General features: G+C 35.8%; 5 protein-coding genes across 8 annotated transcripts; 1 reads left to right on the top strand and 4 right to left on the bottom strand.

Moving 5' to 3' along the window:
* Positions 1 to 287: 287 nt before the first annotated feature.
* On the bottom strand, positions 288 to 4312 carry LOC106405075 (exocyst complex component EXO84B). Its single transcript, XM_013845684.3, has 6 exons — positions 3494 to 4312; positions 2281 to 3262; positions 1409 to 1930; positions 1053 to 1241; positions 840 to 970; positions 288 to 763 (listed from the first exon to the last, which is right to left on the bottom strand). Exons 1-6 carry the CDS (start codon positions 3733 to 3735, stop codon positions 607 to 609), a joined length of 2223 nt encoding a protein of 740 aa, XP_013701138.2. The 5' UTR covers positions 3736 to 4312; the 3' UTR covers positions 288 to 606.
* Positions 4313 to 5686: 1374 nt separating this feature from the next.
* LOC106405970 (chloride channel protein CLC-c) lies at positions 5687 to 9206 on the bottom strand. The gene is made up of 8 exons (XM_013846539.3): positions 8844 to 9206; positions 8313 to 8513; positions 8053 to 8230; positions 7721 to 7983; positions 7378 to 7647; positions 6176 to 7304; positions 6002 to 6098; positions 5687 to 5912 (listed from the first exon to the last, which is right to left on the bottom strand). The coding sequence occupies exons 1-7, from the start codon at positions 9038 to 9040 to the stop codon at positions 6009 to 6011; spliced, it is 2328 nt and encodes a 775-aa protein (XP_013701993.1). The 5' UTR covers positions 9041 to 9206; the 3' UTR covers positions 5687 to 5912; positions 6002 to 6008.
* Positions 9207 to 13592: 4386 nt separating this feature from the next.
* LOC106405154 lies at positions 13593 to 15335 on the bottom strand. The gene is made up of 2 exons (XM_013845749.3): positions 14922 to 15335; positions 13593 to 14635 (listed from the first exon to the last, which is right to left on the bottom strand). The coding sequence occupies exons 1-2, from the start codon at positions 15070 to 15072 to the stop codon at positions 13938 to 13940; spliced, it is 849 nt and encodes a 282-aa protein (XP_013701203.2). The 5' UTR covers positions 15073 to 15335; the 3' UTR covers positions 13593 to 13937.
* A 709-nt stretch (positions 15336 to 16044) lies between these two features.
* On the top strand, positions 16045 to 17998 carry LOC106402804 (F-box/kelch-repeat protein At4g39550-like). Its single transcript, XM_048754647.1, has one exon. It carries the CDS (start codon positions 16978 to 16980, stop codon positions 17992 to 17994), a length of 1017 nt encoding a protein of 338 aa, XP_048610604.1. The 5' UTR covers positions 16045 to 16977; the 3' UTR covers positions 17995 to 17998.
* Positions 17999 to 18183: 185 nt separating this feature from the next.
* On the bottom strand, positions 18184 to 23369 carry LOC106402803 (probable ion channel POLLUX). Of its 4 annotated transcripts, none has more exons than XM_013843599.3 (12): positions 22523 to 23281; positions 22363 to 22431; positions 21588 to 22184; positions 21316 to 21498; positions 21178 to 21237; positions 20894 to 21097; positions 20531 to 20776; positions 20275 to 20343; positions 19987 to 20181; positions 19812 to 19904; positions 18655 to 18906; positions 18184 to 18581 (listed from the first exon to the last, which is right to left on the bottom strand). In XM_013843599.3, the coding sequence occupies exons 1-12, from the start codon at positions 22811 to 22813 to the stop codon at positions 18363 to 18365; spliced, it is 2478 nt and encodes an 825-aa protein (XP_013699053.2). In that variant the 5' UTR covers positions 22814 to 23281; the 3' UTR covers positions 18184 to 18362. The 4 variants fall into 4 exon arrangements, 3 of the variants coding, with proteins under 3 accessions (XP_013699053.2, XP_013699052.2, XP_013699054.2); XM_013843598.3 differs by having other exon boundaries at positions 20275 to 20373; positions 22523 to 23278; XR_007322416.1 differs by having other exon boundaries at positions 18250 to 18581; positions 19812 to 19888; positions 20275 to 20373; positions 22523 to 23364.
* Positions 23370 to 25185: the final 1816 nt, after the last annotated feature.

Below are 25185 nucleotides of genomic sequence, written 5' to 3'. Positions count from 1 at the left end.
CAATACTCTAAGCTTTTTATACATAAAATTATAAATTATGCTCAGCTTTTTATAAGACAGTAATTTAAGTGACCTCAGCCAAATAAATTGTCACTCCATGGCCTTTTCAGATAAATCAAATCTTATTTAAAAACTCAACAATTCATCATGGATTTATTTTTATTTTTAAAAAGATTCATGCTATAGCAATTCTTGTGTTACCAATGTAAGCCAAAGTAATGAGCAAAAACGCAGTTTCTCTTTACTACTTCAAAAACAGCTACTTAAATTTACAACTCTCAGTTCAGTTCCGGGTGAGCAAGATCTTCATCAAAGACTGTAAATCAGAATGGTGACAATAATCTTTCGGTTTCACGAAAAGAGATTTTCCTACATCAAATCCGTAACATGGTGACTAAAGATCAACATTCTCTTTACTTGACAACCCAAAGAACAAGAGATAAGAAAGGACCAATAAAAGAAAACATTCAACTCAACCACATTTACACACCCTTGCATCAATAATTTGAGATTCTATAAAAGAAAAGCAGAGCTGAAAGGAGAAGATCAAAAGTTCTTACCACTAAGCTTCTTTACATACATAATATAATATGGGGGTTGGTTGGTTCAACAGCTGCCATGAGATCTCGCCGATGAAACAGACTGAGCCGATACCGAGGCAGTCGGGCTGTGGACTTCGCCATTGTTGCCTTTTGCTTTACCACTCAATCTTTCCATTCCATCCAGACATATTTCAGTGAACCAGTCGTCTTTTGGCAGCTCACTGTACATCATTCAAAACCAAGTTTATTCATTTATACTACCAGAAAAGATAAAACTTAGCCAAAACCGACATATACCTATCCAGTCCCGTTGCAGTGAAAGCTGCTAAGGCTTTAGATATTATCTCATTAGTTCCCCTGTGCAAATTCCTCGATCGGTAGCGACCGTGGGATGCAAAGCATGTGACAAACTTCATGTCCAAATACAGCTGTGCAGAAGAAGATTGTTAGAAACGGTATACAAACAGTTTTGATTGCTCGCAAAACAAAAGCTAAAATGAGTTTACAAACCTGCCGGAGGCCAAGAGGTCCCAAAGGTCTAGGACCTTTCTCAATGTCATCCCAAAAGCTCTGGTCTCCGGAAAGCCATAAGATCACAGTCTCTTTTAATCGCATCAACAAAGATGTGGCAAATCTTTCTCTTCCTACAAACATATCCGCTGCTAAACTTGCCATCCTGTTAAATTTGGCAAAAAGTTCCTGTTTTCCAACGACGCAACACCAAAAAGTTAAGAAAATTCAGCTAAAAGAAGAGAGAGAAATAAAAAAAAGTCCATGACAAAAACCATAGTTTCAACTAGACAAAACGTGGCAGTACTTTATAAAGGGTTACTAAACTTATATGGAGATGGGGAAACCACAATTACCTGAAATACCAGAGATGGAAACCAGTCCACATCCTCACCATTTTCATCCATGTTTATGTACAAATCTGCAGACAAACGGCTATCTCCTTCCTCGGTAAAAATGAGACCCAAGGCATGCTGGCGACAAAACGCATCTTTTAACTTGTCAACAGTACTAAGTAAACGTCTCTTCCACTCACGTTGTTCAGGATTACGATTTTGTCTGTCTGAAGGTCTCCTTACGTCGTCTGTCCTGTGACTTGTCTGATCAAGAGGAGCGAGTTTCATGGCAGCACGTGGGAGTAATTCATCCGCTAGCAGTGATGCATTTGCAAGTAATGCAAGTTGGTGTGCCTCGGTCTCAGCCATTTGGACAATCTTATTACCAAAACCTTCAAAATTTGCCTCTTCTTCGTCTTCTATGGAACCAGGAAGTGCTCTAATCAGCACATCTACATATGAGTTGAACACTCTAAATAGCCCTTGGAGCGCTTTACTTCCCAACTGCATACTTAGAAGAGGTCCTACATCCTCAAAGAAGTCCTGCAACAAAATTCAGAATTTTAAAACAGATCTACTTTAACAAATATCTCCAAAATTCATGAGAATCCACTAGGCACTACTTTGCCTATGGGAGAAGACTAAGACAGAAATGGTACTGCATAAGAGTTTAAGACTCAAAGATAATCCAGGTTCCTAGCATGTCTGCATTTCCTAAGATCATCTCCAACCCCTAACATTTTTTTGTTTATTCGTTACTCCATTTCCCACCCCATTTTAGAGTGGAGTGAAATATGGAATGGGATTGGCGGTGTCCTGAGAACTTCGTTTTGTCTACTATATTTTAAAACAAAGGCTGAAGCTTCTGAGAGGTTTGACAAAAGATTGTCTACCTGGACCATCAGGTTAAAGCGGTGGGCACTGGATGTAAGCTTATTCTGAAATGCCGTACTAACATGGCGACTCCCAGCAGGAGGGTACGTCAGCACCCAATCATCTGCAGCAGCCATAGCTGCAGTGTTATCTTCAATGCGCTTAAGATTTGCCTCCAAAGCCTGTTCCACGACAGGCTTAAAGTGCTTTAAAAGCACAGGGCAGAGGGACAAACCACGAGCTTCCAACAAAGAGCAATGGCCAAGAGCTATCTGTGCACACTCTGCGGCGGCTCTTAGTCCTCCAGAAGAAGCTAACGCATGCTTTTTAACGAGAAGGAAAAAAAACGCCTCTGTTTGCTTAGTAGCCCAAGTCACGAGCTCAGAGCTATACGCTGGCTCTTCCCCAAAGATCCCCAATGAATCGCTGGAAGCGTGAGAGATAGCTGAGAAAAAAAGCTGAGAAAGTGCAGCAGCAGTGTACGCTACTCCATTGCTAGATGGACGAAGACTCTGCATGTTGTATTGATATCTCTGGAAATGGGCATCAAGAAGCACAGTATGGGCTCGAGGCCCATCGCCAAGCCTTTTAAGAGCCGTTATTGCTGAGCGAAGCTCCCCGCCTCGAGTCGAAGGTTGACAAGCAGCTTTGGCAAGTTGGTCAGCCAATTTTCGCTTGCGTTGGGAAATAGCAAACTGAAGAGAAGAGCTTAGAGTGTGGCTTTCGTTTGCTTGAGATATCAAAATTTCTCCCTCGTCAAAAGCTGTTAGAGCTTCATCGACTCTTCTTTCGGCTAATAAAGCATCAAGCTGGTCAAGGTACTCTGCAGCCCATTTCTCTAGAGCAGAGAGGTCATTGTCTCCAAAAGAGCCATCACATGGTTTATCGCCGTCGTCAATGTAGACTCCATTTGCTAAGGCGTGAATTAGAGTGGCCTGAGTGGAGAGAAGATCTCTGATAGATGATAGCTCCCCCTCCAAATCCGATATCTCTTTCGATGTGCTGCATAGAGCACAAGATTTTTACAATTTTTTTTTTTTTTGAATTATACAGATGTATACTGGCCCCACAAAAATGATCCAGACTTGAACTAGATGGCGGCACTCAGTGATCGGGATTCAAATCCAAGTGGCGGTACTCACACATGTAAATCCTTTACTACTAGAGCTAGAAGCCCCGGTTAACATTCAGATTATTAACATACACGTTAGGAATAAATAATACTAAGCTAACCGTATAAAGGCTGGATAATTAGCGTAAACACTGCGCCGCATTTCTCCAGCAGAAGCTCTCTTCAAATCCAAGAGATAGGAGCATAACTGCTTTATATCCTTCTGGTTGATAGAACATTTGGATTGAACGTAAGCGTCAGCATCGAACTTATCAGACTTGAACATACTCAGCCCTTCCTCCACTCTCACACCGTTTTCCTTCGTCGGTGTGCTTTTTGTTCTGGCTGCCGTCTTCGCCGCCATCGTTAAGAGAGTTTCGGTTTCCGATCACCACTCCCGAAGCGCAGCGATACGGCAAAATGTATGGGAGAATTAAGCACAGATCATACGTAAAGGATAAAGATCAGAGCGGGAGAATGATAAGATTGATAGTGGCGTTAGGTAGAAGATGATCGAGTTGCCCAACCAGCGACGGAAGCTTGGCTTTTTCGTCTGCTTAAATAAATATTTGTTTTTCTTCTCTCTCTAAAAAATAAAGGGGAAATACTTTTAATAAAAGCTACTAAAGTAAATTTTTAAAAGTTCTCAAAAACTATATATATAAAATATTAAAGTTCCAAAACAATAATTTTTTTTAAAAAATAATTTTTAAACTATTATTTTTGAAAAACATAAGATGGTATATTTTAAATAATAATTTATTTTTATTATTAAAATAAATTGCGCTTTATCAGTAATTACTTTATTATAATTCCGCATTATCACTTTTTAAGTTGAAGTACAAATGCCGGTAAAAAATCATTTAAAACTGAAACTAAATATAAATATTACTTTAGACGTTTTAAATATGATTTTTTCTGTCATTTTTTCTTGTAAATAGCATTTTCATTATATAATTATTCAAACATTGGAAATACTAGAATATTTTAAATGCTTTGAAGACGAGATCTATCTTTTTTTTTTGAATGAATGTTATTCATCAAAAAAGTTTTTTTTACATCAAAATGTAAACCATAATAAGATATATTTCCTATCATTTTACTTCTTAACTTCTGATAGTCCACAAAATATTTAAACTCTAGCACTGAACCAGTATTGGAGAGCATACTCCATACCCTTTCCTCCTTTTAATCTCATTAAGCTTAGTTTGTTTATGACTTCTTTGTCAACAAGCTTCTGCACAACAGCCATGAACAAAGGTTTCTCGCCATGCTTGATCTTATTTCTTTCTCTCCATATCGTGTGAGCAACTTTGATTATTCGGGAATGTGATAAGTTTGTTTTTCTTACCTAAATTCATTGCAACTTTGATTATTTAGAATTCAAATTCAATATTCTGGATTGAAATACAATTTTATTGGTTTTGAGTAAGTTTAGGAGACAATTTTCATAAACCTAAATGGGATGTCACAAAAAAAGATAAATTGAGTGATTTGGTAAAATCTGTCTTACCGTCTCTTGTTCCACACACGTTGTTTCATTCAAGACAAAGACTGTACGTAGTCTTATCATAGATGGTGGAAGTTGCACCAATGCAGCTAGTGAGGCTTTGGTGGATAAGATCGAGTTGAAGGTCCATAAACACCCAAAACCCTACACCCTTCAGCGGCTAAGTGAAGAAGGTGAGATGCGTGTGACCCATCAGGTTGACATTTCTTTTACTATTGTTCGATACAAAGACATGGTCGAATGTGATGTCCTACCCATGGAAACAAGTCATATCTTGTTTGGAAGGCCTGCTCAATATGAAAAGAAAGCTGTTCATGATGGCTTCACCAATAGACACTTTTGTGCATGAAGACAAGGTCACGTTGGTACCAACACCTAAGAAGTACATAAGGATCAAATGCAACTTAATCAAAGGAAGGAAGCAGATAGAGCAGATGGAACCAAAGCAACCGAAAATGAAGATAAGGTAAAAGGTTTAAGTCTCATTGCTACCTCCTCTACACTTAAACAAGATGTATTCGACCAGCAATCCTTGGTGTTACTAATCTTTAGGGAGTTGTTAACTTCTTCTAACCACTACCCGGTCACACCAAGGAAAGTTGAACCCTGTTTAGGGAAAAATGGAATTAAACTGAACCTCCAGGTGGAGTCTCTTCAAGTAACCATGGATAATACTTAGTTACTCTTAATTAAAAAAAATCAAAATATTATAAATGACATAGATTATACAAGTGTTAGTTACATGCTTCTTTTTTTAACTGGTAGATTTACGTGGTTTATTTTTCATATAAAAAATTAGTTTAAGAGTTTGAAAACAGACCATACTTTTATTACCCAACTCACTACATTGCACAATATTCCCAATATTCTTCTCAACAAAAATAATTGAAACAAATGGTAATGAATGTGGGCATAAGAGCAAATCAAATGCTCATCTGGGGTTTTAAATTTGATATGCACATATTCATCACAACGAGTATAAAATGGGGAGAAAGAACTCTAAGAAATTTTTTCTCTTCATTCCTTATCACCTGTAAATAAAAATCAAAAAGATTCAATTAGATAAAAGAAAAGAAAGAAAATGGATACACAATGCAGGCAACAAGACTAAATGGCTAACCATATTTTCACTTGAGAGGATCAATGTGAGGGTAGAGCCCCAAGACATGTTCCGGCATGAAATCATGCCTTGTAAGTATCCCAACAATAGGCGGTCTCTGCGATACAAAAGACAAAATGCGTAAGAAACGTAAACAAATCTCTAGAAGAGAGAAAGATAGAGAGAGAGTCTGACCCCTGGTGTTTTGGGCACCACACACAAGTGGCGAAGGCCAAGTTGCCGGAAAAGAATAGCGGCTTTAGCTAGAGACAAAGTCTCAAGCACAGTGTAAGGAGACGTGTTAGTGATGGGATGGAGATCAACATACATCTCCATCTCCTCATCACTAATAACCAAATCATCAATCTTGAGCCCTTTCCCCAACCCTGCTTTCGCAAAGTCACGGGCCTTGCAGCTTCTAAGAATCTGAGAACCAAACGTCGTTTTCTGCTTGGAGAATCTCTTTCCTTGGAGAAGCACAAGGAGATGAGACCTCAACGCAATCCCACACAGCTCAGAGGCTTCGGTGAAAGGTGGCTCATCAATCACAGGGAAGCCGTTATGACTCGTCATCTTTAAAGCCTGCCATATCACCCCAACCTTCTCAACTCGTGAAAAAGACAGCAAAGGTCCAGCGACAACGTCCTTCGCCATCAAATTGCGCATGTAGGGCTCTGCATGGTCTTCCATGTAAGGCAGTCCTTTCATTGTCACAATCTGGTCATACACCCCTTTGTTGAAACAATCGGCAACGGTTTTGGAGATTAAGAGTACAAGCATCACCAGCGGAAGCATTAGGAGATTGTTTGTAAGTTCGAGAAGAATGACGCATAGAGAGACCGTCATTCTCATTGTGCCTCCAAGGAAGGAAGCAGCTCCAAGCAGAGAGAACAGACCCACGTCAAGCTGAGATACTGGTCCCAGAAGTCTACCAACAAGCCGTCCATACGAAGCTCCAGCGAGAATGACGGGAATGAAAAGCCCAGAGGGTATAGCTATGCCATATGTTATGATGCCAAGGCAGTAGACAAACACAAAGAACATGGCGAGGGTGGAGATTTGGAACTCATTCTCAGACCTTGACGTGAAAAGGCTGCGGATTGCATCGTCATTGGTGTTGAGAAGGAGTGAGGAAAGGTCATTGTAATGGTTTGGAGGACACTGGAAACTCTTGTAGATCCCGGATCGACCCACGCTTGGGCACTTTCCCTCTGATCCAATAGGACAAGGGGTACACTGTGAGATCCATGGAAGACCAAATGCACAGCACGAGCTCAGAATTGAAACCGCCATCACAAGCATCACTTTAAATCCCGGACCTCTCCTGCAAGTTATGGATAGAATAAATATGAATTGAGAGAGCAGCCAAACACTTCATCTTAAGACAAGTGACTTACTCGTTGATTAAGGCATATGTGCGGAGGACAATGTCCACAAGGTAGTTGTAAAGGCTTCCAAGAACACCACCAACAACTCCAAGGAAGACTACCGCTAGCAAATCTGGTGTGCTGTAAAGAACTGGTCCAGAGTTGACGTCAAACATGATAAGACCTCCTTTACCGAACAGTCCACATTTGCCAGATCGGCAGAGCTCAATCAAAGTTCGTAACACTACTGCTACAACTGCGGTAGTGAAGAAGGTCCTCCAAAGAAGGGCACTCCTCCACCTAACCAGTTCAACAAAGTTAGTTAGACATGATCCTTTCAATAAAGGTTATAAGGGAGAAACCGAAAAATTACCAAGAAGCAGCTTCTTCAAGGGCGAAAAGAACTCCACCGACTGGAGCACGGAAGGCAGCCGCCACACCAGCAGCAGCGCCGCAAGTGATCAGGTCTCTTCTGTCTCTGTCGTTTTTGAAGAACCTGAGCCACTTCCATGTCAGTTTATACTTTCTGGAACCACCTTGTCCAAGTAAATTAGCAATGCAAGCACCAGTATGCACCATAGGCCCTTCTTTTCCAACTACGAATCCAGCAGCAACTCCAAATATTGACCCAAATATCTGCCAATAAAAAATCATAATTAATATGTTCGATTCAAGACGCTTGGACAGATGGTTTTGGGATCTTACCTTAACGAAGAGGGTGCTCGGAGCTAGTATTGAATAAGCATCTATACCATTGAGATAAGCTTTAACCTCAGGTATGCCAGATCCTGCTGCTGCCGGAGCAATGAAAGCACAGAGAGAAGCAGCAGCAGTCGCCAAGATCAAGTTACAACCAGCGAATGCAAAGAAGGCCTGAAAGTATCTGCAGTTTCAAAAAAAGATTCCGCAGTCATTAGAGAACATCAGAAGCAGAGATGAAACAATGAAAATGCTATTAGACTTACTTTTCCTTGAGCATGAGGTTGCCGGTGAGCAAGAGTTTGAATCCAGCTATGTTCTCAACAGCAAGGTTATTCAAAAAGCCGACAAGGCCAGTGGCTAAACCGATAAGGAACGCAAGCGCCCATTTGAGGATGGTATACTGAAGTATCTCAATCTTCTTCCTAGACCTCCAGTCCTGCTTGAATAGATCATTCTCAAAGATCCTGCCCAAAAATAATAACAAGACACACCAAACTATCATAACAAATAAAAGGCAATACAGCAATAAAATAAAAAAGCAAAAAGAAGATTAAATCTTAAAAGATTTAGAAGACTTAAAAACTCTTTTGCACTTTTACTTAAAAAGAAAATGATGATGTCTCTCAAAAAGCTTCAGTTTTTTTACCTATGAATTAAAAAAAAATGCAACACTATTCATAAAAAAGTACATAACACGACAAAAAGCAACACAACCCAAATAATCTTATCCCATTGATTGTCTCTGTTTTCCAAAACAAAAGGAAAAGTGAAATTGGGAAAACACAAAGACATACTCGTAATCAAGGCTTTCGATGGGACAAGTGTTGGCTCCGACAATTGCGATCTGGGAAGTCGTGTTCTTTCGGTTCCTCGCGAGCAGAGGCTGTTGGAATCCGACAGATCCATCATCTAGAATCCCAGATATCTTCCTTTCGTACGCGTGGATGCCTCCTTCCACCTCTATATCATGGTCGTCGCTACGATCATCCATCTCCTGTTCCACAGTTTTCGATCCCGATCAGATAGGAGATTGGTGTTATATAATTGGTTTATTTAAGAGAGCTCGTGTCCCCCCTGGAATCAAGGACCTCTCGCGCTCAGGTAAATTGTTAAAGTCGATTTTTTTTTTTATTTATTTATTATTTTTTTTTTTTGGAGTTTTGGTTTAGGACGTAAGGTCAGGGGAGTTTTTATTGTTTTCTTTTTTGACATGAGTTTTTGTTGTTTTCCTTTTCCTCCTTTATTTAGCAAACCCAAGTCAATAAGAATGAAATGAACGAAAAAATGTCTCTTTTGTTTTAGTACGATTTGACTGGAAATTGTGGATCCTAAATTCACATTATGTATTGTTCAAAAAAAAAAAAATTCACATTATGTATTTAAAAATATTTTAATCAGGTTCGAGTTAAAAGAAATGGATTATATTGAAGAGTATCGAACTATAGGTGTAAAAAGGAAATAAAATCGAAAACTACAAAATAATGAACAAGTGTTGATGAGTATCTATATTGATGAGTTCGAATATAGTTCAGCAAATACCTTTTATTCAAAGGAGAAATGTGTACCCCAGCAAATACCTTTTTTTTATTAGCAAATACCATTTCTTCTACGTATTAGAATGAATTTTTTAATCAATTTTTATTTCATGCATAAAAGAGTTGTACAGTTTTGTATTTTTAAATTATGTAAGGTGGAGCCGACCTAGTAATTTAGTCCCTATAACGTAATCATAACATAAACAAATTTAAGTCTGCATTAGGAATTTGGGGGTGGTGGAAAGCCGTCTTAGGATATCATTGTTATGGCTAGTGATAGGCTAGTGACAATAAATCAACTGCAATAAACTATATAAATTTTAAAGTTGACCAATTTTTTAAAATGAAATAAATTAACCATCTATTTATGTGAAAAGGAAATTACCTTTTAAATTTCGTAAACGAAAAAAATGCTTGAATTCTATATGATATTATTCACAGTTTAGGATGAATCAACTAACAGCCTTTTTCAAACTCGAGTTTCAAAATCTCAACTTAAACCGTTAGGAAACTTGATCTCAGACATGTGATCTTGGGATTTCAGATTTGATCTGGGAACCTCGGTTCAATGTTTGGTCACATGGTAATATCTTTTGATCATATTAAAAAAATTTAGTTCGTCGTACATATCTAATATATTAATTTAGAGTCATATTTTTTATCTACGATCAAAAATTGTCATTTAAATTTTGAACATTCTCTAGAATCTAATAATAATCTTATCATTTTAAATAGTACGATCATGTTTAGTTCTTTTAATATATCGACATCACTTAATTTAAACGAACTTCTAAATAAATAGTATTTCGGTCATCTACAATCTAAAATATAATAAGAATACACAATTTATATTTTTATATCAGTGAACAGAAAATTTATATTTTTATATCAGTTTAACAATACAAGTATCCACCTTTGTATTGCATTCATATTACAGCATTATATCCACCCTAAATCACTTAGACTAAACCAACTTTATAAGTTGCTTCTCTTTAGTTACCATGTTCTGCACCTGCTACACAAACTCAATTCATATTTGTCAAACGTTCATCATTCCAAAAATTGTGACAACGTTTATATTTACATGAGTTTTGTGTAATACACCATTCCATGCAGTTATCAATATGATGAAGAGTTTAATAAACAAATTCATGTATGTTTCACTTCATTTCACGAATCTTGCAACCTTCGTACATCAAAATCATTTATCTTTATAAGAAAATATACATATATAAATTATATGTTCTGTAAATTAGTGAAACAGAATATTCTAACCACCTATATATAGATTAGTTCAAATCCATAGTAACTTATCTATATTTATTTGTATATATCTTTTTAGATATTCAAATTAAATCTGTTATTTAAATTATTTCTTCGCTGATATTTCGAGAATCCATACCATGCGCGGTTAAATCCTATATTTATATTTAAACATTTATTTTGTTTTATATATTGTTTGCGTTTGCATTTTCTATCTTTTAGAAGGATAGTAGGTTGTCACTGGGTTCTAAAAGCCATATATAAATCATTGTATATGAAGTGCCAGCCAGAAATCCACAAAATCTCTAACTCTAAATGAGTCGCCTATAACTACTAACCTTAATCTTAATTTTCCATCATGTTTTCAATGTTTTGAGATTTTTTAGAAAAGTAATTTTTTAGAGGATCCATTTTGAATTTGTTATTTTTTGGAGCTTTTATTTGGATACATTAGTGAATATATGATATGTTTAAAATTGGATTTAATTTATATTGTTCCATTTATAATCGATTAGTTTTAAAAAATTATAAACATTAATGAATGTAAAATATGTTATTTACAGATTTGATGAATGAAATCTAGAGAAAGAATATTAAGTTATTCTTTAGAAATATCTAGAATTTGAAAATTTGTTAGTTTATATATTTGGGAATATCTTATTTAATAAAATATAAAAAGTTATAATAATTACAACTTTATGGAATCGTATATATTATGGTATATTTATTAATGCTTTTCAAAAATATATTAAAATATTATTATATAAATATGGATTTGTAGTTATATATTATGTGGAATGATTTTATGATTAATCAAGTATTTAAAAACTGCTCAAGAAATCTAAAAGATTTAGAAGAACCTGTATTTGGTGGTCCAAAATTAAAATATAAAACATAAGTCCAAAATATAACTTTAATTTAATAGATTTCATATATTTAATATATATTTTATTTGAAATACAAATGAATATTTTAAAAATAAATTATAACAAATATTTTTAAAATTTAAATTTTAATTATCAGTAAAATATATTAAACTATTTTATATGATTTTATTTATGTATTAAAATGAAAAATTATTTAATTTTATGCTAATTATATTTTAGTGATAAGAAGAATTTAAATTAATAGCGAAAATAAATTTCAAAAGTATTTTAAAAAAGATTTTGTTAGAATTTTTAAAATAAAGTCATCTATTTGTATTTTAAAAGATTAAGATATTATAATTAAATTATATATAATTTAATAAAATTTCTAAGAGATGGTCTAAAAAAATCACACATCAAAAAGTCATAAGATTCTAATTTAAATACGTAATCTCTGGAATTATTAAGAAAATTAGTCTAACCATATCAGCGCATAGCACGGATTGTTTTAGTATCTAGTTCTTATTTGTTTGTTGCATTGTAAAATAATTAAATTTGACTTAAACTGGATCGAGAGTGTTACAGTAATCATTTATTGTGGGTAAACGAGCATTCATCTCGCAACTACGACCATTGATTGATTACGTGGGTACTTTAGGTGTCATGTTTGTTACGTATTAGAGCTAAATTATATCTATTCAGTGTGCTAAATCTGAGTCCATGAACTTACTGTTTTAGCTCCTCATAATTCTCTGAATGATTACATGTTATTCACATCTCTTTCTTCCACTTTTCAGGTGATGCTGAGTTATGTATCACATCTTTCGTCTTAGAAACTCGTTTATATTCGGGAGCATATATCTAACACCCATTCAAATATTTATACAAAGAGATTGTGTTTGGTTTAAATCCAAAAACATGTAATTTAGAAACAGTACCAAATTATATTGTATATATAGTGTATATTTTAAGGGGAAATTACATGTTTACCACTTTTATGGTACCACTTTTCATTTTTACCACCACTAAAGGGACATTTTCAAAAATACATTATTCATTAAGTGGCAAAAGACTTTTATGTTCTTGTTATTATATATATAATAAATTATTATTTAAATAAAAATAAAAAAATAAAAAATAAAAAAAGTGAACTTTTTTATAAATTTTTTTTTTGAAATTTTTTTTTTCAAATTTCTTTTTGAAAAGCAAAAATTATGTTTGAAACTATTTTTTTAATTTTTAATATATTTTTTAAGTATTTATTATATATTTATTAGAATCCTAAATTTCACATTCCAAAACCTACTCCACCCCTCAACTCTAAACCCTAAGTCTAGATTAGTTAACCCTAAGGGTATAATTATCTTTTATCTTTCATTAAAAGTGAGGGTAAAAGTGGTTAGTGTAAACATGAAAAGTGGTACTATGAATATGCTATTTGTGGTAATTTCCCATATTTGAAAACAAATTTACCAGATATTTGCATAATTTGTTTAAAATTTTAATTTTATAAATTTGATCTATTAAAATTTTGATGTATTTAAAAATTAATGACAAAAATAAAACCTCTCAAATAATTAAGTGTGGTTAGGAAAAACTTATAAACTAAAGATTTACTAGTAGCATTTCTTTGTGTTACGGTAAATAAAGTTAATTTGGAGATGTTTACGTTAAATACTTCATAACAAACTTAATTAACATGTTTTATCATTAGAAAATTATTCTAGGACACGAAAATCTTAAATTCAGTTTTTGATTCTGCTAGATGATCATCCAATAATGCTGCCCATATGTAAGCACCAAAGGGACCATCCAATGGAGTTTTTAATAATTGTTGTATTTTTTTCCTAATTAGTTAACTCCAATATATTATGACGATATGTTATCAAGTTAAGAAAGTTCTAATTTCGCTTGAAAAGAAATATAGACAAACTCTTACCAACTATTTTCTTAATTTATCATACACACGATTAATATCAAAGATGAATTTCAACAAAATTTGTGTTTGAACGCATAATCCATGATCTCAACCACAAATTCTCATCAGATTTACAAACACATACAATAAACCAATTATATATAACATCTTGCAGCCTTTTCACAAAAACATTCTCCTGCAGCATATCACGCACGCAGGCGCACACATTTAGTAGATACCTACAAATGTTGAAAACTGTACAAGAAAACATACACAGATGGTTGCCGCAAATGTCATGCAGCAATATCAGAGACGAAGGACATGGTTCAGAGGACTTTGAGGAACACTACCTGTTCTGCCCCAGAACCTACGTTCTTCATTACACCCGAACTTTCCATTACCAGTACCACCACCGGAGCTATGGGCGTTACTGGGTGGATCCCAGCCTCTCTGTAAAACTAAAGGGGGTGATGGTGGTGGTCGCAGCCTACAAGTCAAGTTGTTAGGTGGCTGAAGGTAAGCACTGTGGTGGTGATAGCTATGTGGTTGAGTGATGTTTGGACTGCTCTGTACTTTATGCATTGGGTAAAGCCTGCTCAACTGGTAGCTGCTACCAGTTTCAGACAGCTCGTGATTATATCCATCAGGTGATGATTCTGATCTCGGAGAAGAAGAAGCACTAGCAGAGAGGGTGAAAGAAGGTCTTGTTCTGATTGGGGCTCGAAGAGAAACACTCTTGCGAAGAATTCCATTGACTGCTTCGATGTAGCGCTGCTCTATCGTTTGTGGCTCGATAGGACCTAACTGATTCTCGAGAACCAATGGGTTCGCTGGAAACAAGAACGTTCTTAGCTTCGGAGCTTCGTGACGGTTGTATTCATCCATCATGTGTTTGAGATCTTCGTCGGACTTTACGGAGACTAAGGCGTCGAGATCTTCAGGGATGATTTGGTATTTGAGCACGACGTCGTTCTCTGTGATTTCTATGAGTTTCTTCATGAGTTCTGAAATTAAGTTAAAAAAATATTTCACAACAATGATTTTGATTACTGCAGGAGAAGATTAAGAGAACACGAGGTTAGTGGTCCAGTGATTAATTTGAGGGCAAAGTCTAATACTGTAAAACCACCTGGGTTCGAATACCATTCGAATACCGGTCACTAAAGAATTAATGTTTCCGCATAGGGCCAATAAAGTAGGCTAGGCTGTGGTTAATCTGGATCCACTTTAATGGGGCCATGCTGCCCTTATATAATTCAAAAAAATAGAGAAGTTTAAGAGTCGTTTTACCTGCGAATGTGATGTCTGGAGAAACGGCGATGACACGAGTCTCTCCGCCGACGTATTTGAGAAGGCCGTCGGAAGGTCTAGGGAGGATTTTGCCGCCAAAGCTGCTCATGAACTTCAATTTATTCCTCGGCGATCTCTCTCCCATGGACATTTTTGCCGCCAGGATCTTTTAGGGTTATTTTTTTTGAAAAATAAAATAGGAAATATCAAAGAAAACAAAGAAATGCAAATTGAAACCCCGATTAATATATTTTAAAAGATTGATGCTCTAGCCTCTTCCTTCTTCGGATCAATTAAAAATGATGAGATTGATGTAGAAATGCATGATGAAGAAGAAGAAAAGAGGTTGATCAAATTGTTGTTAATTCGGGAGTTTTTCAGAGCTTTTTCTACAAAAAAAATATTATAAAGCAAGAAAATAGGTGTAGGAGATTTCGTCGCCGTAAGATTTTATTAGATTGTTGGGATTTTGGCTATTTTTGGATTTTATTATTGATAAGAAAGCAGCATTTGCATATGTCACAAATGTCAACTTATAGCAAACTTTTTTCCAGTTTTTACAAACTATTTTTCTACTTTTCTGCCAACCCAAGTTTATATACATCATTATCAATGTTTATGTAACAACCATGATTTTCTAAGATCATTTCCAACCCAACTTTATTTTTATCTCTATATTTTTCTATAAAATAAAAAAATATATTATAGAAGTAAAACTGTTCAAATGTATGTATTTATAATAGAGTTCCTCTGTATATATATAGAAGAAAATATAGAGATATGTTATTTTCACCTGTAGAGGTAAAAAATAACTTTACTTTATATTTTCCTCTGAAATAGATGAACTCTATTATAAAATAGGTGATTGAAATAAGCTGTAGCTTTATGTTTTTTTGCTGTAGAATTTAAGCTCTAGATTTATTTGATGTAGATTATTTTGTTGTACCTTTGTAAATCACTATTTAGTTCCTCTGAAAATAAAGCTCTTTACACCATATTTTGATTTTGTATAAATTTTTTTTGCTGTGAGTTTTTTAAGGAAAGAAAAACTCGATTTGATGTTGGAGATAACACGACACAACACCTCGCCTCCATCACAGCTAGTTGATAGATTGATGAGAGTATAGAATTGGAAGAAATATTATTGACTCTCATGGTGAATAGATTACAATATGCATATAGATGAGTAGATAACTAAACATAATTCCTAAACTAATATGGAATATTAAAGATAAGTTCTCTATTCTAATATATTGATGTATATCTTGATTTTGGGTTTGGGTCGATCTTCCACATCTTTCAATACTCTCCAGCAAGCTCATACATGGTAACACGTGTGAGATTGAATATATTTTCAAAGTATGGTACTGCAGCTTGTTAAAGCAGCATTAGAAGTGGTTATCTGAAAAAAAAAGCAACAGCGATTTGTAGTAGTAAAGTAGTGCTGAAAAGACGGTCTTGTTGTTGTGAATGAAACAAAGGCGGTTTTAAAGAAGCAACGGCTTGATGAAGCTCGATTGCTTGAGTATAAGTAGAATTTGAACGTTGCTTGATGACTATATAGCTGGCCACCCATTAATTCTATTTTGTAATATTTTCTTCGCTAGAGCAGAGAGTTTACATTTTGATCCACTGATATCCTTTTATATGTTTATATATAAATTTTCATACCTCTTTCATTTTGAATACCCAAGATAATTTTGATTGATGAGTCTTTCACTGATATCCTTTTATATGTTTATATATAAATTTTCATACCTCTTTCATTTTGAATACCCAAGATAATTTTGATTGATGAGTCTTTCACTGTTCAAGAAATTCGCTTTCCAAAGAAAATAATTTATACATTGACCATATGCTTTCTTTTCCTTTGTTCCACAGAAGTCTTTATTCCCACATGTAAATATTAATATGATACCCACGTCTAAATATTGACCAAGTTCACAACGCATTTGACGACGTCTCAAGAATTTTTCTGACGGGCAATCGCGTGAGACCGAGTAGTTAAGGCCTCTGAAAGCTTATAAATAGCGATCTCTTCTCCCTGATCCGACCAATGACTTCCCCAGACAGGAAAGGTAAGGCGACGACAGAGCAATCCTCCCCACTTCCTTCACTTCCAGATGATTTGCTGTTGACCTGCTTCGCACGCGTCTCCACATTGCACTACCCAACACTCACCCTCGTCTCCAAAAGATTTCAATCACTCATCGCCTCACCTGAGCTGTACAAGATCCGATATACATTAGGCCGCACTGAGAGTTGTCTCTATGTGTGCTTTGGGTCCGATCATGACCCTAACCCTCGCTGGTTCACTCTCTGCCTGAAACCTGACAGAAACGTGAATAACGGGTCAAGTGGGTATGTTTTGGTTCCAACCTCAGTTCCCCATTCTGCTCCTGCGCACTGGTCTGGTCTTATTAGCGGACCTTCCAATGATATCTACAACATCGGCGGCCCCCTTGAGGATGCTCCATCCTCAAGCGAGCCGGGAAACATGTGGGTGGACCCAATGGTCGATGTCCTTGATAGAAAGATATATGTAACAAGAGGCTGCAATCCAAACACTCGAACTTGGGACCCTGAGGGGTCGACCCCTCACGCTTTTGTAAGCTTAGTGGTTAGAAAAAAAGTTTACATGTTTGGATCCTCTGGCGATTCGGTTTACAAACCCAAAAACGGTCAATGGGAAAGGTTTTGGGGTTGGAAACCGAGTTTGGGATGGTTTTCCTGTTGCGTGGTTGAAAAGGTACTGTACCGTTATCGTTCCGAAGAGTTCAAATGGTATGACACCAAGGCAGGGCACTGGAGGAAGTTAAAGGGTTTGAAAGGACTGCCTAAGTTTGTCAGTTATGGTTTTCAGTTGGTTGATTATGGTGGGAAGTTGGCGGTTGTGTGGGCCGAGCTCGTGCCTAACGGTGGCGATAAGAAAAAGGTTGTTTGGTGTGCGGTAATTACTCTTGAGAGGCCTAAGAGTGGCGATGAGATTTGGGGGGAGATCGAGTGGTGTGACGTGGTTTGTACAGTCCCCAAGTCGTATCAATTGGAGTATGCTCTTGATGCTACTCTCTGATCAATCACATACCATAACAGGTGACTCTTTTATTTTTATTTTTTTACTAATTGTGGATTCTCCTGCAATTAACTTCATTTAACTTGTATCTTTCATAAAAAAAGAAGAACCAAAACAAGATATTCATTTGATTCAAGAGTGTTTTTTGCCTTGAACTGTACAATAAAATAATTCTCTGTTTCTTTGTGATTCAATGAAAATGTGTCGTAATATTTGGCGTCTAGATTGCTTCTTCTTCTTCTTACCATCTCTCCATAAAATGCAAATGGTTTATATTCTTGTTTTTTTTTGGTTGCTCTGATAAGCAAATCTCTATTACTCAGAGATTAGGTGTTAACACATGAAGAGGTCATCTACGGTTTTGTTAGTTACTGACATGAAGCAATGACTACATAAACATCATCAAGCGACCATTTTCTAAGCTTTGATTTATCTGAAGGATTTATAACAGCTTGGTCCATACCCGCAAGGCGATAACCGATTATGATTTCTTGTCTTTGACGAGCCCTTCTCATTATATCATAGAAGCAAACCTCTTCTTGGTCATATATGTAGAATTCTGCAGGTCTTATGCACAATTCGTTACCCTGCAGCAAAAATAACTATACTCATCAGAGAAAATTGATATCATTTGGCAAAGCACGTTACATTCTTATGTACCTTCTCAGCGAAAAGCTCTTCCAAAACACGGTTTATTTGTTTATCTTCTGCGACCATAGCAAGAGCCATACTAACTAGCTCGTTGGATAGTACGTAATCACTTATTCTGGAGACAGAGACAAGGTTCTTTGTTCTTGAGTCCAGAATTTCACTTATCACAATGGATTTATCTGAAGCTTGCTGCATTTTACGGATCCAACAGCTACTTGGGAACACGTTTGATTTTGAATCTTTGCAGGGAAGCCGTTTAGACTGTCGATTAACATAGGAAAACAGCAGCTCTCGTTAGTAGTCATATATTTGTTGGGACAGGCATACATAAAGATTTTCATATACTAAAAAAACTAACTGAAATGAAATGGTACATAAGAGCACGAAGCAATGTAAATGACAACCCCACAACATGTTTGTTTTGTTTAGAAAGATGTTCAATCCGATAAAACTGAATCAATTAAAACGAACTGAAATAGAGAAAGTGGTTTGGATTTGGTAATACCGTATTAATTGAACGGATGTTATTTTTAAGAAAATGCAGTGTATGAATATGGTTCAAATATACTTATCAATCAAACCGAATAAATGGACTAATTGAAATAGAATAGTACAATTATATATAAATTATATAATATAACTGATATATATATATATAGTTTTTTTTTTGTGATATAACTGATATATAAGACGCCAATTTGATTTGACTTTGATATTTAAGACGCCAATTTGACTAATTTGTTATTTTGTTTTAACTTAAAGTTTTTATTGACACATTTGTGCTACAATTTAGTTATTTAATAATATTATGATATTTCTAAGTTTTTATTTTTACTTTACTAAAATTATAATAATTTTTTAAACTAATTATTTTGTACTAGTTAAATAAAACAAACATTATATTTAAAATTTAGAGTACTGAAAAAATCTTTTAATAAATTTGATTTTAATAATATAAATTAAAGATAAATATAGTTATGGTCTTTTTTAGTATAAAACCGAATAAACATATATCGATAGTATACAACCGAGTCACACCAAATTTAGTATAGTTTTAATATTATAGTTAATTTTTATAAACCAAAATACTGAAAAACAAAAAGCCAAACCGTTACTGACCGAAATCCGAATTGAAACAGCCCTATTAGAAGCCATAGGATATGTACCTGTATATCTCGAATAAGGAGAAGCGTGGCAAGAGATCGGGAGTCTGAATGAACAATAGAGTTTTCCAGTGACTGTTCTGCAAGAATTAAGATCTGCAATTTGATTTGGTAACATGGCATATGTATTCTCAAGCTACATCAACCAGACAAAGCAAAAAGAAACCAAACAACTTACCGAGTCAAAAGTTTCTAGAGGTAAACTCTCTAAATGACGCCTAATGACTGCATTTCCCTGCCTATGCACAAGACTTATATTCACCAATTTGGATATATTCAATCCTGCATCTGTCAGCTTTTTCTCTCTTTCCTGATCTGGAACCTCATTAAACATCCACAACTCTGATCCAGGCGCAAGCAGAGCTTCTAGCACCTATAGGAATAGAAAAGTATATTACCCACAAGATAGTATATCTACTACCATCAACTTATTTATGCTGTAGTTCTTATTTTATATAACATGCACCTTGATCATATCATCAATGTCACGGCGCCAACCACAAAATAGTATTTTCTCTGGATATTTTGGGGGATTCTGCATTTTTGGAAAATGACACATCCGCACCTACAATGTGAACACATCTCTATGTACATGATGAACTGATATAACTATATTATGAACTCATGTTAGCTTGACAGGGTACATATTGTCAATGGCAAAGTAGATTCAGGATGTCCAACAATTTTATGCATATATTTACATGAGAGGGAGGGAAGCAAACCTCAGGAAGTGAACCAGGAGCATAAGTGTCATCATCCTCGGCTATAACAAGTATTTCATCTCCTTCTTCCAGAACATAGTTGTCACTCGGATTCAAAACTATTTTCCCATCCACTGCAATCTTCACTCCGCAGGGAATAGCATTTGGAAATGAAAGGAGGACATCTTCAAAACGGCGACCATCAAGCTGAGGCCACTTCTTTATGTAAAATTCAGCATTCTCAAAGCCCAATATATCCTCCCATATCTGACAACGGTAATATAAGAAGAGTTAAAAGCAGAAGGATACATGCATCTCTGCTTTTCATTTTTCTAAAGTTTCTCGTAAATGATGGACGGAGTTTCCTCATTTAGAGAGACTAACCTGCGCAAGGCCAGGTTGAAGAGCGCATTGTATCATTAAGCGTCCAATCACATCATGAGCTACAACTGTTTCAATGCGCTCCCCACCAACAAGCTTTACCAATGGCTCGTTGTCAAGATCACACATTTCAACCACAACATGCCCTTTCAAACCCTCCTTCACTCCCGTTAGACTGAGAACCACCCTTAACGCACGTGCATCGCTCTGTTTAAACTAATCCTAAAAGCAATTAATACTTGACAAGAAACAGCATTACCATAGTGATGGAGAGAGCAAGAAACAACCTGATCAGCGTTTTCATCAGATCCAAGTACAATGATAGCACGCGCATTTGAAACTGAAACCTGTCGATCGATCAAACGCTTTCACTTGTCAGATGAAGACTTAATGCAAAATTTTAAGCTTAGAAACAGAAACTTGACCTTCTTTAAATCAGCGAGTATAAGTGCACTACCACTTCTACATATAACTGATGTTCCCATCAAATCAAATTCGAATTTGGCAATATCATTCTCCATCTCTTCCTTGTCTCTTTCCGCTAGCACCACTACAACACCTCCACCAATGCTTTTATTTGCTATTGCCAGCTGCTTCAAAAGGGAACCCTACACATCAATACAAGATGATTTTCTCTGTTTCTAAGCTTTTTTAATTTTATTTTATTGCCAACATTACACAAAAAAGCACAAATTACCAATTTGTCACTCCATCCAAGTATTAGTATATGATTGCTTTCAAGGACTTCACTTTTCCCTTTCCTCAGAGAATCCACCATCTTCGAGATAGCATCTGAAATGAGTCCAAGCATTGTAGCGAATATCAACATGCCTCCTGCGCTTATAGCCACGGAAACTATCCTCGGTCCGACGCCTATCCTATCAGCGTGGTTCCCTGAATCCGCCACAAAAGTCCACGAAAGCCAAAGGGCTTCATCCACCCCACAATCGCTGACTGCATACAACGCTAAGCCACCGTATACTATAAGAACTACCGTTGCGAAGAGAAGGGCGAGTAGCTTAGCATATGGATATACTGAAAAACACACATCCAATGAATAAGCTATTCTTTTCTTCAAGGGAACCTCTTCTTCTTTCTTCTTCTTGTTTGTTCGTTTCAGTAGATTCTTGACGTATGAGAGATCGTCTAGATACATGTACAACAAAATGGGTAAGGCTATAGTCATAATCACACTGTATAAAACAACAGCTCTATTATTAACATCTTCCATCTGTGGATTCTCGTTGTTGCTACTGCTTCTGCTACATCTTGTTAAAAGGATGGAGTTCTCTGCCTGTGACAAGAAAGCAGAAGTTGGGAGATAACACCAATTTAAATAAATAAAAAAATAAAAATAAAAAAAAACTCTCACTCTCTCTCTTGTAAACTTAATACAGAAAGAAAAGTCTGAGGTTTTTTCAAACATAGTGTCCAGTTCCGACCAGAATAACAAAAAAAAGAAAGAAACATACCTCTAGTTTTGCAACTTTAGCTCGAAGAAACATCACATAAAGAAAAGAAAATGAACAAATGAATTTGAGCTGCAACAAGAGTTAAAAAAAACATTAGAAAACGCCAAACAACTCACTATGCTTGAATTGGTGAAGACAGAGAAAAAAAAACATAACATACACAATGAGTAAGAGAAAAATGAGTCCACAGCTTAGTTATCCTTTGACTCGGTGATTGAGTCGCCAAAACTTGACTCGGCGCCGATTCAGAGTTCAGCACCGCCACCGCGGAGTTAGTGGTGTCACTGTCGCAGCTGCCACCGTCACCGTCCCGTCGAAGATCAGAGGCGGAGTCGTATCTGTAAGTTGGAACCAGAGGAGTTGTAAATCTTCGGTATGATCCCGTCGGCAACGTTTTGGATCTCCGGAACAGAGACGACTTCTCCGAGCTTCTAGAGCTATGATTCGGCATCGCTTGAGATATAGAAACTGAGAGAGGTGATCACTGACAATGAATCAAGGTCGCCATGGAAGAGATCTGGAGAGAGCTTCTTCTTCAGTGTAATTTTCTTTTGTCTTTTCACTATTTTGTCAACAGTTTTTTTAAATAAATTAATGAAAAAGTAAATGGAGGGAGAAGGCCTTTGATTACCCAATTTAGAATAAAAATCTTCGGTTAACTTACCTTACTCTTGTTGTAAAATATCAACAAAAGAGTGGTAAAGATAGTTGTATAAGAAGCTAATATATTCTTACAATAGTCAAAGGCGAGTTGATCTATATAGTCAATGATTTTCCATTTCAAGGGATAATAGCATCAGGACTCGCAAGATGAACATTTGCAATATTCCAAAGATTGATCGACCCTAAGAAATGATACAATTTAGACCGATCAGTTTTTACCATGTTAGTTATAAGATTATTTCAAAGCTATTTTTTATTTTTATTTTTGAATTATACATTGATATCATGACCTCCGTAGAAGTGGTCCAGACTAGTTAAGTGTTGCCAACTATTATGTTATTATGCCCAACTTTCATATCTGAAATTTAGTCGGCCTTTATCGATGAGATATATTTTATAGATAATATTTTGATAACTCACGAGATGTTTTATGTGTTGCGTACGAATCCAAATGGACGTCACATACCGAATGACGATAAAACATGATGGAGTGGAATTTCATTGAGGCAATAATGGAAAAGATGGGATTTTCACATATGTGGATCGGTTCAATTATGAAATGATTAAGTCTATTAAGTACCATGTGCTTTAAATGGCGACCCAAAAAGGGAATATTACACCGAAGCGGAGGATAACATGAAGGAGATCTTTTGTCTCATTTTATTTTTATCTTACGCACGGGAGCTCAAGTTAGCTTTGTAAATCATGTAGAAGTTCAGGGTAAAATAAAGGGTGTGCAATATGCATGTGCTAGTCCTCTAGTGTCTCACTTCAATTTGCAGATGTTGACTATTTTTTTGTAAGGAGGAACTCCGTGAATATGATGAAGTTATGATTTTCTTCCAAACTAATGGAAAAGCATTGGGACAATGAATAAATTTTGATAAATCATTTTTTGCTTTTTGGCAAATGATTTCATGGGACAACAAAGGAGTCGAGTAAAACAGTTTTGGGTATTCAAAATGAGGAAGCTATTACGCTAGCGCTTAGAGAAGATTATACCCAACTTCATATCTGAAATCCAGTCGGCGTTTATTGATGAGAGATAGTTTATAGATTGTATTTTGATAGCTCAAAAGATGTTTTATGTGCCGCGAACGAATCCAAATGAACGTCATAAGCAAATGACAATAAAGACAAACATAAGCAAAAAATGATGGAGTGGGATTTAAATGAGGCAATAATGGAGAAGATGGGATTCTTACATATGTGAATCGGTTCGATTATGAAATGTATTAAGTCTATTAAGTACCATGTGCTTTTAAATGGCGACCCAAAGGGAATATTACACCGAAGCGGGGATCTTTTGTCTCATTTTATCTTTATCTTATGCATGGGAGCTCTAGTTAGCTCCCTAAATCATGTAGACGTTGAGGGTAAGATAACGGGGATGCAATATTCATGTGATAGTCCTCTAGTGTCTCACCTAAGTTTTGCAGATGATAAATTTTTATTTTGTAAAAAGAAACCCCGTAAATGTGATGAAGTTATGAAATTTTTCCAAACTAATGGAAAAGCATCGGGACAATGTATAAATTTTGATAAACCATATTTGCTCTTTGGAAAATGATTTCATGGGACAACAAAGGAGTCAATTAAAACTGTTTAGGGTATTCAAAGTGAGGGAGGTATGGGCAATTATCTTAGCATTCTGCAGATATCAATGGGTCAAACTGCGAGCTCATTGCGTTCATTAAGGTAAGATTAACAAATATAGTGAGTGGGTCGTCAATTAAATGGTTGCCTAAAGGTGGAAAGGAAGCCATGATAAAATTAATTTCTTTGGCTTTCCCCATTCATGTTATATCCAGTGTTTTTTTTTCTTTGGAGATTTACGAGAAATTAGCTAGTGCCCTTGCACACTTCTGGTGGAGTTAAACCCCTCCAAGGAGAGTGATTCATTGGATGAAATGAGAGAAGATGTGTCTACCCAAAAAAATCACTACAATAAATGGTCTTTCTTAGCGTAAGAAAACGCTATTATATGCTATAGATAGTCTTATAAAAACTGGTATGTATGCCCCAGCTATAATAGGTCTTCTCTATATTATAGCAGTTTTATGAATGCTATTGTCTTCGAATCATATGATATGCACTTATTATAGTTTGCTAGGTGAAATTTATAATTATAAATAAAATAACTAAAAATTAAATCGAAAT

Source organism: Brassica napus, chromosome A2, assembly GCF_020379485.1.
Source record: "Brassica napus cultivar Da-Ae chromosome A2, Da-Ae, whole genome shotgun sequence".
Classification (NCBI taxonomy): domain Eukaryota; kingdom Viridiplantae; phylum Streptophyta; class Magnoliopsida; order Brassicales; family Brassicaceae; genus Brassica; species Brassica napus.
This window is presented reverse-complemented; position numbering and strand designations above follow the sequence as displayed.